The sequence below is a fragment of the Mauremys reevesii genome, linkage group 12 (genome assembly GCF_016161935.1).
Source record: "Mauremys reevesii isolate NIE-2019 linkage group 12, ASM1616193v1, whole genome shotgun sequence".
NCBI lineage: Eukaryota > Metazoa > Chordata > Testudines > Geoemydidae > Mauremys > Mauremys reevesii.
The window spans coordinates 3965777-3981578 of NC_052634.1; the positions used below are offsets into that span (position 1 = coordinate 3965777).

The following is a 15802-nucleotide window of genomic DNA, read 5'->3' on the forward strand; positions in this document are numbered from 1 at the left end:
GAGTCTAAGCTGAGACTGGAAGAATATGGTTTGCTTTTTAGCTCCTGTTTTGGCTGGAGTCCTAGCCCCTGCTGCTGATCCAGAGCCAGGGTATTTTTCCCCTTTACCTGATGAAATACATTTATTTTGCAGCCGTCACTACTCCTCCCCCTCTTTTGGATGCTTTTTGTTATTCAAGGTGTTCTGCTAAGCATTATGCATAGAGTGTAATGGCGGGACCCATTACACCATAGTGTGCTCTGTAGCAAATAAATCTTATGCACATCTGTCTACATTAATACTGCTAAATATATGTGATCATCACACTGTAACCCATTTTCTCTCCGGTTTCTCATCATGCATGCGAGATGGGAAAGTTCTGAAAGTTCGCTGTAGGCTGCGGTATTAGAAAACATTCCGTAACCTCCCCTCCCTCCTGAAAAGGACATAAACGTGCTCAGGACTCGACATCCAGATTTGGGGTGACGCTGATGATCAAACCATCCTCCCCCTCACCCCAAGATGCGTTCTTTAAATTCCTCCCCATGTTGCGTGCAATCCATTTACATGGCTTTTGTGTTTTTTAATACTGCTAATGTTTATCATTTGCCCAACAGGCTTGACAGATTTTGTTTCCTGTAGAGTATCGCAGCTTTAAAGCCCCCTTGTTGCTAAGTAGCAGCCTCCCTGTACTGTAATGGGCTGATTTTGTATTCTGTTCAGCACTGTATCTTATTTTTGTATGCAAGACAAAGTGTTTTGATGGAGGACGATTGCAGAAGTGTCTGGAGGCTGTTTGGAGTTTTATGGGCTGTACAGTACACTGTGTGCTTTCTGAACAGAACACAGGCTGTTGAATTTTGGATTGGATTTGTCATTTTTCCCCTCTGAGAGGAGGCTGTCAGATAGAACATTACTTGAAGGGTGGAGAGAAAAGTGGAAATTGCGTAATAACCTCTATTTTTCGCTAAACCGAAATTTATTTATTTTTAGTCCCAAAATAGTCCCACAAATTCATAAGCTGCTATGGGGGGAGGAACAGGCTAATGAAGTTGATGATATGACGTGGTTAGTGCTTAGTCAGATGCCTTTCCGTCTCATGTATTCCTTTTCTCTGAATTCTAAGCTTTCCCCTTCATGTGGGGTTTACTTCTTTTAAATGGCTGGCGGGACACCGAAGGGCCAAAATGGTGGAATGCTCCAGACTTTACAAAAGCTCTTAACTTTTTTTTTTCTTGCTGTCCGACCATGACGGGTAGGGACATTGGGAGGCAGAAGCCATGTTGTGGGTGACACCCAGACATGCTAAACTCCAGGACTACATCTCTAAAATGGCATTCGGGGCAGAACACAAGCCAACCAAATCTCAGGAACTTGGGAGCAGCCAATCCATCACTCTATGCTGACCTTTGCCCTGCTTGCAGGTAGGTGACTCAGAGTCTGGTGCAATGTGGCACAGAAATGCTTCAGTAACTAGGCACAAGGGAAAAGTTGGATGGACAGAATTTGCAGCCTGACCTCCGTGCCTTTCTCAGTTTCAATTGCACCTTGGATGATGGCAAGATTCTTGCATCTCACCTGCACAGCCCACCTCTGAATGCTGAATCCTTCATGGACCTGAACGTTTTAAGGAACAAGCCCAAACATTTAGATGCTCTTCTTCCCTCTTCCTCCATCCCAATTTGACCTATTAGAATGTGACTTGGAATGCTGATAGTTCTTCCTTTGACCTAGCGCTTGTGATGCTTCTCGTTTGGCATGGTTTGTGGCAAAAGGGGTCACCTCTTAAAAGCTCCACTTACGTGTTGCATTAAAAACAAAACCCATTTTCCTGTTTTGGGAAGAACTCGCTTCAATCAGATGAAGTTTGTGGATGAACATCTTGTCAGAATTCTTCTAAAATCAGCAAGTGTAAAAAGCTGCTGAAATTGTTCAGGGTCTATTCAGATGCACTTTGGCATTCTCCAAGAGGGACCCTCTCAAGATGGCCTTTATGGTTTCTCCATTCTCAGCTTCTCAGTATGTGAGATTATAGCTGTGTATGTTTTGCTGCCATTTACTGACTAGGTGTCAGGAACCATTTGGAAAAAGATTTTTAGCCATGTGTCCCCCGAAAGAGCCATCTCTCCTCCACCCAGCCATCAATTTTCAGCTTTGTGAGGGGAAATAGGAAAGGGGAGTTGGCAGCCCCTCAAAAATCAGGAATTCCCTAAGGAGTGTTTCTTCAGGGAGCCCCAACTCTAGTCCACAACACCCAAAGCCTTATTGAGTGAACATAAGTGATTCTTCTCTCATGCTGGTGTAAATCAGGAGTTATTACTTCATCAGTGCAGAGATTAGAATCAAGTCAATGTGTTGCATCTCAGTAGCATGGAAGGGGATGGCAGCCAATGACAAAATTTTCACTGAGTTTATATATTTAACCCTATACTGGAAGCTGAGAATGGAGAAACCATAAAGGCCATCTTGAGAGGGTCCCTCTTGGAGAATGCCAAAGTTTCTGATTCTGAGCATTTGTCCTTTAGACAACTACAAAACCTGGGTGGTGGCTCTCTACCCATAGTCCTAGACCACACTGGGTTTTCACAGGCGTTCCTGGTTGTCTGTGGATTAAAAAATCAATCGGATGGGAATTGGAGAGATAGATAAGTGCAAAGAGTTTTCACTTGCAAAGGGGCCTTTGCTTCATGTAGGGGAGGTTGCCGGGCCTTTGGCCAAGGGAGTTGGTCCATGCTAGGACACTATGAAATGGACTGTGGAATAAAAATGTCAAGTGCACCCCTAAATTTGAGATGCTGTCAGAAATTTAGGTTGTGCACTGTGCCATTGCTGGGGTAATGTGGGAGCGCTGGCAGTGTCCGGGAAACGTGTTCTGGTCACCCTGTCAACCTCACAGCACGTGAAGGTGGTTATCCAGATGCCCTTTATGCGAACCATTCAGGAGGCTTTAACAATTGTCTAAACATCTATAACAACTTGCTACAGATCTAATTGTGCGGAACCAAAAGCACCACCACTGTACAAGGCTATTTGTGGGGAGGCTTGGAATCTATCTGTTGCAGAAAGAGGGCTGTGTAGGTTCTGAATAGAGGGTGGGCTGGGTGTGAGTCAGAAGCCACAGGGTTTTTTAATCTACATGGCCAAGATGTCCTTATGGATGTGGTGCTCTCCCATTGAACCTGAATGCTATTTTTCTTCCCCAATGATCTTTTTCCTCCTTCTGAGAGCAAATAAGAACATTCAGGCTGATTTGAAATGCATGCGCTAGTCAGCCAGATTGTCCCAAAGATAACAGTAGATGTTTATAAACCTGCTTTAAGCAGCATAAACCACTATGATTATGCAGGAAACGGTATTCAACAAGCTCGACTTGGGGTGGGTGGGGGCTGCTTTTATATCCCAGGCAATTGTACAATGAGGTTTACATGAAAGCTGAAAATTGTTCCTTTACTCTAATAGCACAGCACAGACCATTACCTTCCAGATTTAAAAACGAAATGAGCTCATCATATTTGGTGACTTACCCTGACATTCATGCTCAATTTAGAAGTCTGTCTTTACCTTTTAAAACCTATGCTTTGTATTTTTTTTATATTCACTGATTCCTTTTTTTAATACTAACCCCCACCCCTCACCCCACCCCCCAAAAAAACCTTTTGCATTTCCCGATCACAGAAACTATTCTTGGTTTCCTTCTTTTGGCCCTGGGATGTATTTTTGACATAAAATACAAGACATTTTTATAACTGTCTCTTCCACTTTGGGTGAAATAGGGGAAAAGGGAAAAAATAATAATAAAAAAAACCACAGCGGCTTTATGTGGGCAAAAGAAGAAAACAAGAGATTGGGGTAGAGAACAGGCTAAATTTAAAATTGTAATTGGCTGACTTCCACAGGCTTGCGGGTGTTTTAATGACTCATAATAACTTCATTTAAAACCAGCTGAGCAGAAAATAGATTGGAGAGGAGCCTCAGGCCATTATGGATTTGTGTTGTGTGTGTGTGTGTGGTTTTTTTTTTTTTTTTTTTTTTGACAAGCTCTGTTTTCGGCAGCCAGGAAGGCCCTCATAGAGGGCTTGGCTGTTTTCTCTCTCCTAGAGTTGGTGTTCTGCCCAAGAGAGATTGTATAGAAACCAGTTTTTTTAACTGATTAAAAATAGATGCCTTGAGGTATTATTTTAGCATCAGTGTTTTTTTTCTTTGTACTTTTGATGTGGTAAATGGAACATAAATACAATTGTTTTTGAAATTACTGAATTAATTAGGTAGTAAAGCGACGACAATGCATAAATTTACTTTGCGATTTTTAAAAAAAATCTATATTTCCCCTCCACATTCTTGTCATGTACAGCATTTTTAAAAAATGGAGGTTATATATTAATCTCTTGTGTTTTAGAAGGGGGTGGGAATGTATTTATTATACATGAAACGCTCACTGGTGAGTTGTGGAAATACAGCTGGAAGGGAATCCGGTATTCACTTAGTCATTCAGATTCCTTTCAGCCTCCTTGCACTAGACACAATGCCAGAGAAGTAAGTGTTATCACCTCCTTTTATTTTAAAGTAAATGGGCTAAATGTTTTGAAGGAATGCGCTCTTCAAATGCTTGCTCAAACTCAGGTACATAATATGCCATGCTTTAGGATTAAAATGGAACACCTACGTGGCAGTCAAGTTTTTAGTGTTCAAAACAGTGGGTCGAGGGTTTTCTGGGCCTTCAGGGCATGATGAAAGGAAGTGGGTCTAACAGCTGTCATTTCCCAAGCCGCCCAGCCAAGACTGCAGCTTTCCCCTGTCAGAGAGAAGAGGTTCTCCATTCTGCTTACAGATGGTCACTGGTGGCTGTTACTTAAGAAACCACAGGAGCCTATTTCTATAGCTGTGTAGGTTTTTTTTCTATTGATTTTTAATGGGAGTCAGAAGACTTAGAAAACACCCTATGCAATTCACTGAAAATTTACCCCAGGTCTGTGAAGAGAACCAGTGAAGAACGATGGCCTGATGTTTTCGCCAAGTTTTCGAGGCAGGCTTGTAACCCACAAATGTGGTTTCGGTTGTGTTCAAATAAGAAAAGCTCTGGTGTAAAGCCTACTTTGGAATCGATCACAAGCATACTGGATGCAATGCGTTGAGAGGAAACAGAAGTCCAAGAAATCTGGACTGCTTTGGTGATCGTGTTAGAGCGACCTTAACATGTATGGTAGCTTTATTTCTTTCCTGTTTTTATATTGCAGTAATAAAGCACTTAGTGGTTGCATGCGAGCCCTGAGTTGGGTGTTGTCCCACCTGATCCTGGTGGAATAGGGCGAGGATGGTATCTATATGCAGTTGCAGTTTTCAGGTCAAAGGTCTTAAATGAGTACCATAAGCAAGACTTCATGCAATCCTGTTGGAAAATCTCTCTCCACCAGGCGAATTAGAGGGGCTTTTCCTGGGCTCTGAGATGAGCTGTGGGGCTGGGCTGAATTAAAGTAACACCAGGAAGGTGAGAAATCTGGAGAGAATTCCATTCCTTCAACACAAGGCTAGCAGGGAAAGTCCTGGTCAGATTCATCTGTGGCTTACGCCCTTCGTGCACCTGCAAGTCAGGGTGGAATATGCCTTGTAATTGTCAGAGCATCAAGGAATCCTCTTGCACAGAGATTCCTGTAGACAGGAAGACCTCTGGTAGCCCTTTGACACAAAGACACTGCTCCTGCCACTACTGTTCTCGAAGGCTGTGCCTGTCATCCAGTTCCTGTGGATAAAAATTGCAACCCTTTAATGCGGAAGCGTGTCGTCGTCTGTTAATCTCTTCCCCAGTCATAGCCTGTCTTCTGTCTTTCTCCTCTCTGCCATCCCCATAAAAGTTTATCACAGTCAGGGATGGTTAAATGGGTGCAGGAAAACAGTGTTTTAGTAAACTGTAAAATTAGTTGGGAAGGTTAATGAGGCATTACTTGTCTGCCTTTGTAGGAAAGGCAGGTTTATGAAGGTAGCTGAACACCTAAGCAGAGGAGTGGGCTTGCGGCATTTAAAGGCAAAAGGGTCCTTTTATAAAACCCTATTTGAACAGATGTGCTCAGTCTGTCATCTTGATAACATTTATGGCTCTAAATGAAATATAGTAGAAGCAGGGAGGGGGGTGGAAGATCGCTTAAAACACGGTGTTTGAGGTAGGAACAGTCGGTTTCATCTTCACGTTGTATGTGGGAAACACACCTCTGGATGCATTGTGCTGCCAAGTAGCAAAGAGGTGTGAGAGTCAGTTACCAACAGTGCATTTCCATACCCACAATTTTCAGGTCCTCTATTACATCTCAAACACTTCTGTTTTCAAGCCCCAATTTGAATGTCATTCTAGATGTCAGGTACATTTTAATGTTCAGGACATAATATAGTAAACAGTTACACACCCGGACCATTCTCCTGGCTAAACAAAACAAAACAATTTTAAAAAAGCTAAGCACAGCCATTAAGCACGATGGGAGAAAAATTCTGTCTTGTAAGTCAAGGTTCTTAGAATATATATTTTTACTCTGAAAATGCACTGCCATATTTGTAATGCAACACCTCAATTATGGTGAAAGGGGGGTAGAAATCAAAGCTATGAAACAGCCAAGGATCTTTAGATCCACTGCCCGAGCCACAATTAAGGTTTCAGAAACACCAAAGGCAAGCCAACGAGTGTCATTTTTAACCAGTTAGAACATTTTACTACTTCCTAACATCAGAAGTGTTAAAACTGGAGAGCCTATTTCTTGTCCTCAATAAAGTAATTAAACTGAATGAGTGTTGGGAAGTATTATTAGGTTGATAGTGACTAAAAATAGAAAAGCTCTGTTTTCAGATCAGCTGAGGTTTTCTGAAGACGTAGCGCTATCCTAGTGGTATCACTTAACCAGGACCTTTCAGCTGCCTCTTTGAGACTCAGGATATTTTACAGAAGATGTAGTCAAATGATAAGGCTTGCTGCTTGCTTTATTCTAAAGTCAGAGTTGAACCAGACAGCTGGCAGTTGATCAATTGTCTCTGCATTTTGCAGTGTAAATGCCCAGGGGAGTCTGAAGGATTCTGTTCTTTCTTTTAAATGAATTAAAAATAGTGAGGGCTTAGTGAGTGAAATTCTTGGGTGCCTTTGGTTTATTAAGCAAAAATCACCAAGGGCATTTTCATCTTTATCTGCGGCTCCTGGCAGGTACAATGGCCAGATCTCAGCTCTGTTGGCAAAGCTCCGTTGAATTCAGTGGAGCCACACAAGCTAAGGGCCTGCCCTGTATATGTAACCAACTCTTGTAGTGAGTCTCTCTAAGGCCTGGTCTCCACTGGGGATCAATCTAAGTTACTCGTCTTCAGCTATGTGAATAAAGGAGCTGAAGTCGACATACTTAGATCTACTCACTGCGGTGAGTCGACTTCTGATGCTCCCCCGTCAACTCCGCCTGTGCCTCTCGCTCTGGTGGAGTACCAGAGTCAACGGGAGAGCGCTTGGGGGTCGATTCATCACATCTAGAGTAGACACGGTAAATCGACCCCCACTGGATCGATTGGTGCCCGCCGATCCTGCGGGTAGTATAGACATACCCTAAGGTAACCACCTCTCCTGTGGAAGGAAAGGAACAAGGACTGGGGTTGGGCAGACAGGCTGGAAACTGTCAAATGCCCATTAACATTGTGAAGGCAAGTGGGTTACATAGGCACCTATCCCATTGATACTGGCTGTAGAGGCAAGGAGGAGTTGAACGCCTGGGTAGCATCCGGTTGTATTGCTAGAAGATCTACGGGAGACCAGTTTTGTTGGTTGTTTTTGCATTTTATCTTTCATAATCATTCCTTCACATTGATGCATGCAATTTCCAGATCTCAGTTCAAGATGGAGAGTCCAAAATCAAACTGGATAAAGCCTATTTGAAGAATTCTAGCACAGATACACCGAACAGTCAATGAGATTGGTGTGTTACCCCTGGCTCTGCCCAAAAGTTTTGTGAATTCGGTGAATATCCCAGTCCAAACTGATATGCCTTTTTGCCTGCATCCTGGTGGTTGTGTGGGCAGGGAGAGCAATAGACGGAGGAGGAGATCAATATGCTTATATTGTAGGAGGAATGCAAAGGGTCAGACTGCCTGGTAATCAGTAATTGGAGAGGGGCAAGTTGTGTGCCTCTGTAGCTTTTCTCCTATCTGCAGGAGCATCATGCACCAGCAGTGAGTTTAGCAAACAGAAAACCTTAGGTACTAGTTTGGGGAATCTGGTTTCCTATGGGGCCCCATAAGACTGAAAAAGTCACTCATGCAGTGTCATTATAGGAGTGGGCCTGTCCCCATGAGCCCAGCTCCCTTGGGAGGTAAACCTGTCCAACTAGAATCAGAAAAGCCTGGAAGAGCATAAAACCTTCTTGCAAGTAGAAGGAAACTTCCTCAAGGCTTGAAGCCATGTTACAGTGGTTTGGGGCCTTTGGAAGTTTTTGGTCTCCGTTCCAGGAGGTGGAAAGAGGAGCTGCCACAAACTGACCACTGTTCTACAGATCAGTACCCCAGATGAGCTAAGGAGCTTGGATACGTTATTCTTGTGTCACCTTGGGAACATCCAGAGAGCAAAAGACCTGGGGACCGTGTTTGGGTTTTTTTCTTTTTGTATAGCTATACCAGTAAAATTAAGTGTAGACTAATGCTCTCTCACTTGTATGGAGAGAGTCTGCCACACTTCCCCAGTAATTTGGTAGCTAGACGACAAATCCTTAGACCTGGTTCCCAAAGAAAAGTGAGATTTTCTACATGAATATTAAGAAATGACTGTGTTTGGGACACGTTTTGGTTGTTTTTTTGATAATCCACCCTCATAATTTCTCTTCGAATTCTATGTCTTGGAAGAAGCCAGTTTGTAATAAGCAAGTCACCTGTGAGTCCATGTCAGCTCTGTCTTAAGCCTGTGCTTTTCCTATGTGCCCCTTCTCTGTCACCCTAAGAATATCAAAAGCTGCCAGTCTAGCTTCCATTTGGTTGTTGTGGCTCAGGCTTACGATTCCTCGCTGCCTTGCCTACTTCTACTAGAATGGCTTTAATGTAGTCTTGCTACGCTGCTGGAACTGTCTGGGTTTGAGCAGATTCAACTGGTGCTAGAAAATCCCTGGCTGCCAGGATCCTGGTGGAGTTTGCCCAGATGTGCTAGAGTGCAGTTTAAAACTTGGCACTCCTTGGCCAAGTATTTTTAATATGCTCCATTTCAAACATGTTCAGCAATTCCAGTTTGATCTTCTCAGCCACGTGAGAATGAACTCATTTCTCTCTCATCCACAATAATTGTAGTGGTTCCTTTTTATAACTGCCTTTTGCAGCCTTGTCAGAAGAGTCACAGCTTTATCAGAGACCTAGTTTCGGGGAGCTGCTCCCGTATAGGGTGACCAGACAGCAAGTGTGAAAAATCGGGACAGGGGGGTTATAGAAGCCTATATAAGAAAAAGACCCAAAAATCGGGGATGTCCCTATAAAATCGGGACATCTGGTCACCCTACTCCTGTAAAACTCTGTCTGTTCTGGTAGCACCTAATGAGATGCAGGGGTCCATTGGTTGTACAAACCCAAAGTAAGACCGACAGGTCCTGAAAAGTGTTCGGATGTTTTGCCTGAAAAAAAGTGTGTGTGTGTGTGTGTGTGTGTGTGTGTGTGTGTGAGAGAGAGAGAGAGAGAGAGAGAGAGAGAGAGAGAGAGAGAGAGACCAAGGCACATTTGAAAGAAACTATTGACTGTCATAAAGTGCTACTAATAAACAAAAATATTCAACGTTCTGTGAGGCATCTTCCCTTCTACCATCTTTTCCCTCTGTACATACCTTGCACAGTGGGGCCGAGATGCTTCACGTGGATGTCTAGATGCTAATGCAATACAGACACTAGTTGGTTCAGTCATTGATTCACGCTTAGTCTTCACTTTCTCAACGTTTAAAGTAACCCCCTGTCCCAAATGACAATCTTCCTTAATTTTGACCAAGAGAATAACAGGTAGGTGCGGTATATGGACACAGATGTTTCCTCTGTTGGCTACTAAGTCTCATTCTTCCATGGCCAAAACATGATGCTGGCCAGTTACAAGGAGGCTTGTGTGCTGATACCTTGCTAGGTGGTACTTGGTGCTCAGCCTCTTTCTTGGCCACCAGACTCCCTACCCCTCACGCCAGCGGTCCTAAGGCACAAGGGTTTTTTGTGTTCAGGTTTTATGAGATAATGGAGTTCAAGTGCTGACGCAGGTTTCGCTTTACTGTTGAGTTTGGAAACATCACTCAAAATAAGCAGTTCTTAATTTTCATCCACGTTTATGCTCGGATTATTTATTTCCACTGCCACCACTCCCTCTCCAAAAGCCAGCAGAAGCTGTCTCATATCTCTTGCTTGTTCTTTGTGGGCGCTGGTGACCACAGTGGGTTGTTTTGGGAGAGGTACAATTAGTGTCTCTGGGGCTGTGAAGAAGGGGCGATAGCTGTTTCCTACATTCAGGGTGACAGAATAATGCTGAATGAGAGGGATGAGGAGTATGGAGGTTTGCAGCCAGTCTAGAGGACAGCAGTGACTATGCAGAATCCTGCTGAATGGAAAAAGCAGCCACTCCGTTGTATGTTTATGTCAGTCCTTTGCAGCATGGACCTTTATTAGGCAGGGGCTATAAATTTACTTGTACAGATATAAATGTAAGCCTCTGAGACTTCTGTGTCAGTTACAAAGCATGTTCTCCATCACAGCTGACCCTTCGCAGCACGCTAAGTCCCGTCCCGTTGGGTAGATCATCTGAAGAGAGAGAGATAATACTGTAGGCAATGCAAACCCCTTACTAAAAATACCCCAAACAATATTTACATTTTAATGGACTAATAATTTCCATAGGTGTTTTCTTAAGTAACACCAGAACCTTTTTGATGTATTGCTCTTAAGCATGGCATCTCCAGAGCGCTCTTTAATAAACATCTCCATTTTTTTCTAAACCCTGTTATAATAAGCGCAGATGTTGGATGACATTTTTCCTGGTGACTCACATATTAAAATTAACCTTGAACTATTTACATGCTCAATCACTGCATTCTCTTCTCCTCTCTGCCCCCTTCCCCCACCCGAGCATGTGTACGTTACAGGAATTCTGGCTCTCTATCAATTTTTGTTTTGTTGATTAAAAAAAAAATTCCCTGCCTGGAGTACACATCTACTTGAGTGAAAGAACACACAGTACTGGCCTTTTGAAATTGGCAGGCAGTGTACTGTTCCCTGACTGATAAGAGGTACTGTAAATAAAACTGTACGGCATAGCCTGTTGTAAAATGCCCTATGTCTGTACTTATTGTTCTGACAGCTTATGCTTTTTTTGGGTATGCTGTTTTGGTACACTCTGTACTTCCTTATGTAACCAAGCATGCATATCTCATCAGAACATTCAAGATGTTTATTTTAAAATCTCAAGGAATTTTTCAAACCCTCCATTAGATGCTGGCAAGCTCTGTATTTTTTTGTTTCGCATTTATAATATTAGTCTTTGAGATTTCCCCCCGCCCCTTTCTCATTCCAGTTGCATCTCACAATTTTTGTTCATGGGTTTTTGGGTGGCACATGGGGGTTAGCAGTAGCCATACCCCAGGCATGTCCAAGTACATGAGCCAACTTCTCCCAGAGGGGGAGCATTTTTCTGTTGCTTTGCAAAAACTGCCTATTGAGCCTGGAAAAATGAATAAGATTTTTCTAGTGTTGTCTGTCTCCCATCTTGTCTTGATGGTTATCATCTCCTTTGAAGATGGGGGCGGGGTGGTGGGCTTGTTTGCTTCTCCAGCCCAACAAGACTCTGCAGTCAGGCTTGGGTAGCATCGCAGCCTTGTGGGTTTGTTTGTGTCCTGGTCCCACAGCATTGTAGCGATCAGTCCCCGGTCAGATTTCTTTGGCAGATTTCTTTGGTACATACAGTGTCCTGACCCACCTGCTCCTGACCCTTGATAAACATCTTGAGAGTAAAGAAGGACCTACCCAATCAGGAAACTTCATCTTCCACATGGGCAAAAGACACAACACTGCTACGCTTGTGTCAGGGAATACTGCAAATACAGCAGGCTCACAGCCATGAGCTGTGAACAGCAAGGTTTTAATGGTGTCCAGGACAAGCGGAAAATGACCTGAAGGTGTTTAAGTGATGACCTATTTACTGTGCTGCCTTAGCTGATGTGGTACGTTGGTGAAACTTGCCGCTGTATCGGGTTGATGTAACTTCCGGGGTAGTGCCTCCCATTGGGGGCTTGAAGGAGTTTGACACATCTGAGTAGTTTTGTTGCCCCAGTGACTGTTTACTGTACATCATGTACAAAATTTCCCAAAGTGCCTGTGTAACTCGGGAGCTTCACGCCCATTGACATGAGTCATGTAAAGTGGTTTTGAAATTTTTTGGCCATTATTAACCGAACGAATCTATATTCTAGGTGCAAGTTAATACATGCTCCTTACTGCAGGCTTTGGCCAAACTTTCCTTTCATTGCACGTTGTTCAGCGGCTTCATACCTCAGGATACCTTGGCCTATCCATTGTTCACCCATTGCGTTCCCAGGAGTTTATAGAACTGGGCTGTGTTAATTTAAACCTGGACAGTGCAGTGCAATTGCTTATCAAAGCTTCTTTTATTTTAATAAAGAACAGCACAGAAACCTAACAAGGTATTCTGTGTATCATAGGCTCCAGGGAAGTGAGAGACTGAAAGGGTCTATTAGACCAAAGAGTATGTCCTTCCTTTGAGTTCAGGATATAAGCCTCCAATGGAAGTAGCCAGTACTAAACTGATACAGCACTTGATTGAAGCTGGAAGGCAGGGCTGCATTGCTAACAGTGCATGTCTATATCTGTAAGCTAGGGCAAACTATTATATCTGATCAAATTAATGGCCTGATTTTTCAGAGTTGTTGAGTTGAGTGGCTGTCTGGGGTTTTGAGCCCCTCCGAGAATCAGGCTGTTAAAGCCCTACTATACATCTGCATGCATGTTTTCATTTTTGGCACGCCATCCGCTCAAACTGGCTTTCTGCCTACTGCATGTATCATTTTATCCATTTTCTAGGTATGGCAGGAAGTTGTCCCAGACTGCCCCAAACTTGTTAGCATTCTTCCTCCTGTCATATATTGCTGCTTCTAATGCAGTGCGGCCAGCCAGAAGAGCAGAGCAAGTACAGAAGTGAGTCATTTCAGACATGCTGTATTTGATGTGCAGAAACCCAAAAGTGCATCTTCTTTAAAAAAACAAAACAAAACCTGCCACAAATTAGCATAGGCTTGGGGTTAAATGTGGACTACACGCTTTTTTTCTTCTTTTTTTCCCCTGTTTTAGGAAAAAGTAAATGTTTTGAGAACGAGCTGGCATTTGTCTGCAATCTGACTGGTTTACCCTAAGTCTCAGAGATGTCAGCCTTTGGCTATTCAGTGCATGTGCAGTACCAACAGGAACTGTACTGGCCTTTTGGGTCAATGATCCAGGAACAAAACATTCTCTGAGTAATCTCTGGCATGACAGACTGTAATAGAACTGACCTTTCTAATTATGTTGGTAATAGAGCTGTGTTTGTTATTAAAGCAGTACTTTGTTAGTGGAGGAAAGGGGCAGCTGGCATCCTATCCTTGCTTGTTCTCTTTATCTCCTTCCTCTTTGAACTAGGGTAGCGTAAGCTTGGCTGGAAGTCAAGTTGGCCACATCCATATTGTATTCAGGTCCTATCCCATAAAGAAGATCTTAAGAAATAATCTGCCTGAATAAAAATATATACTCTTAAAAAAAATTGCATGTACCTGAAAGAAGCAAGTGCCCATTAATGGCTTTCTAAATGTGTGACCGGCTATATGATGTCACTGGAGTGCCTTTTTTTTTTCCTTTTCTTTTCTTTTTTTTTTTTAAGGGATCAGCCATGTGGTTTATGCACAGTTGAGTTGTTTTGAATGCAAACTTGACATCATACCGAAGGCAGCAGAGAACAACATATGCACAGTAAACAGGCAGACTGTCTTATTGATTAACAGATGAGACCTCTATTATCGATCAAAGCTTGGCGAGAAAATTTATCACTTTTAATTTCACTGCTGCCAAATATTTCTGCCCGTGAGCCAGCCGTTACTAAGACAATTTAAAGGCAAAGGAATTCTCTCTTTAATGGATCTCATGGCACCTCTGTCTTTCTGTACCTGTTCTGTCTGCAGCTTTCTCTAAAGCCCTGTATTTTTGAGGGGGGCAGTGAAGTACTTTTCTTTGTATTCAATTTGGAGGGACAGGATGAGCATGAGAAATGCCATCTGAATTCCTGGAAATAAGCCACATAGCATTTTGGTGTCTCATGATGGGAACGCTTTCAAATGTAGCCGGGGAAGCTATGTAGCTAAGGTATAAACAACAAGTGAGGTAGCTGGCTTTTTTTCCCCGCATCATACGAGCTTGAAGGTTACCTTGTCATACTCTAATCATTATTTAGTTTTCTTACAGCAGATGAATCAAACTTCAAAATCTAACAAATGCGTTCACAGCTTTGTCCTGGCAGCATATGCTTAGAAGATTGTGTATATTGTTAATCTATTTTTATCTGTAAGTTACTTATCTGCTGTTAGACATCCTGTTTTTTTTCTCATTATAACTAGAGCCTCTGACCCACTATATGCAGTGCATGTTGATAGCAATTTTCTAAGAATTCCCACAAATACCACATCTCTCTAATAGTCAGAGAAATATCTGTGCCTTTCACTAAATTGTGTTGTTTCTGCCATTTTTCTTATCAGATGGTGCTGCGTTCTTTCTTTCCTCTCTTCTTTAGATACTGGTAATAACTGCTACAATTGGCAGAGAGTGCAGAAAAACCAATTAAAACTAGATCAGTTACAACTCTGGTGAAAGTCACTGATGTCTAATGATTTTTTAAACAAATATCTAATTTGTTGGAAAGCAGCTCTTTTTGGTTTTAAAGAACAATGTAATATTAATAGTGTATTTTATTATGAAGCTGTTTTTCTGAGCTACTACAACCATATGTTTTCTTTTGTTGTGTTTATTCTTTTGGTGCTGCAGAAGACCCACTGCCCCCGGTTAAATTGGGATCTGTGGGTTATCTTACTAGGTGTAAAATATTTGATCCTTCTGCTGAATGGATTTCCTGTTCTACAAAGCGAACACTTCCTCCCTTTTTGGGAATTATCCTAGTTTGTATCACTTTCACAATGATAGCACAAAATGGTGACAGAGAGAGTTGCTCTATCCTGTCCTCAAGCATGGATAATTGGTATTGCATTATCAAATACTGATTTGAATACTGCTTTAGTTAACAATGTTGGATATAGACTTGTTCAACTTGTTCTGGTTTGGCTTATTACAAACAAAATCCACATTAATTGCAGTGTTCTGAAGAGTCTGACACTGTTTTACTTGGCACAGAGACTCTTACCTTAAAGTCGTCTGTGTCTGTCTTTCCTTCCTACTGTACATTAAATGGTCCCTGTTGCAATATTTTCTCTGACAAAGGTGTTTACAGATTGTATTTCCATTGGATCATCTGAAGCCATATATTGTGCCTGGGTATCTTCATAATATGCTCTTTCTTTATTTTTTTTCCTCTCTCTAGCGGGTGCCAAAGCGTTTGTCTGTGATCAGTGTGGTGCACAGTTCTCTAAAGAAGATGCCCTGGAGGCGCATAGACAGACACACACCGGTATGTTGACTTGTTTTTTTTTTTTTTAAACACATCCTCAAAAAACGTAGTTGATCTGCACAACGCCACCTGGTTGAGCAAGCAAAACTTTCCAGGAATCCTGGAGAGGCCCAGACAGAGGAATAAATGATACAATTTGTGTGATATTCACCTG

The 15802-nt window shown here is 42.5% G+C and overlaps 1 protein-coding gene across 6 annotated transcripts in view; it reads left to right on the plus strand.

Moving 5' to 3' along the window:
• Positions 1-15802, plus strand: part of ZBTB16 (zinc finger and BTB domain containing 16) — a 166299-nt gene that overhangs the window by 89569 nt on the left and 60928 nt on the right. For 5 of the 6 annotated variants that reach the window (XM_039496733.1, XM_039496738.1, XM_039496737.1 and 2 more), the window contains exon 4: positions 15562-15648. The exons of the other annotated variant lie outside the window; for it this stretch is intronic. In XM_039496733.1, the coding sequence (XP_039352667.1) occupies positions 15562-15648 (87 nt within the window). The remainder of the gene's footprint in view (positions 1-15561; positions 15649-15802) is intronic. 6 annotated transcript variants of the gene reach the window in all.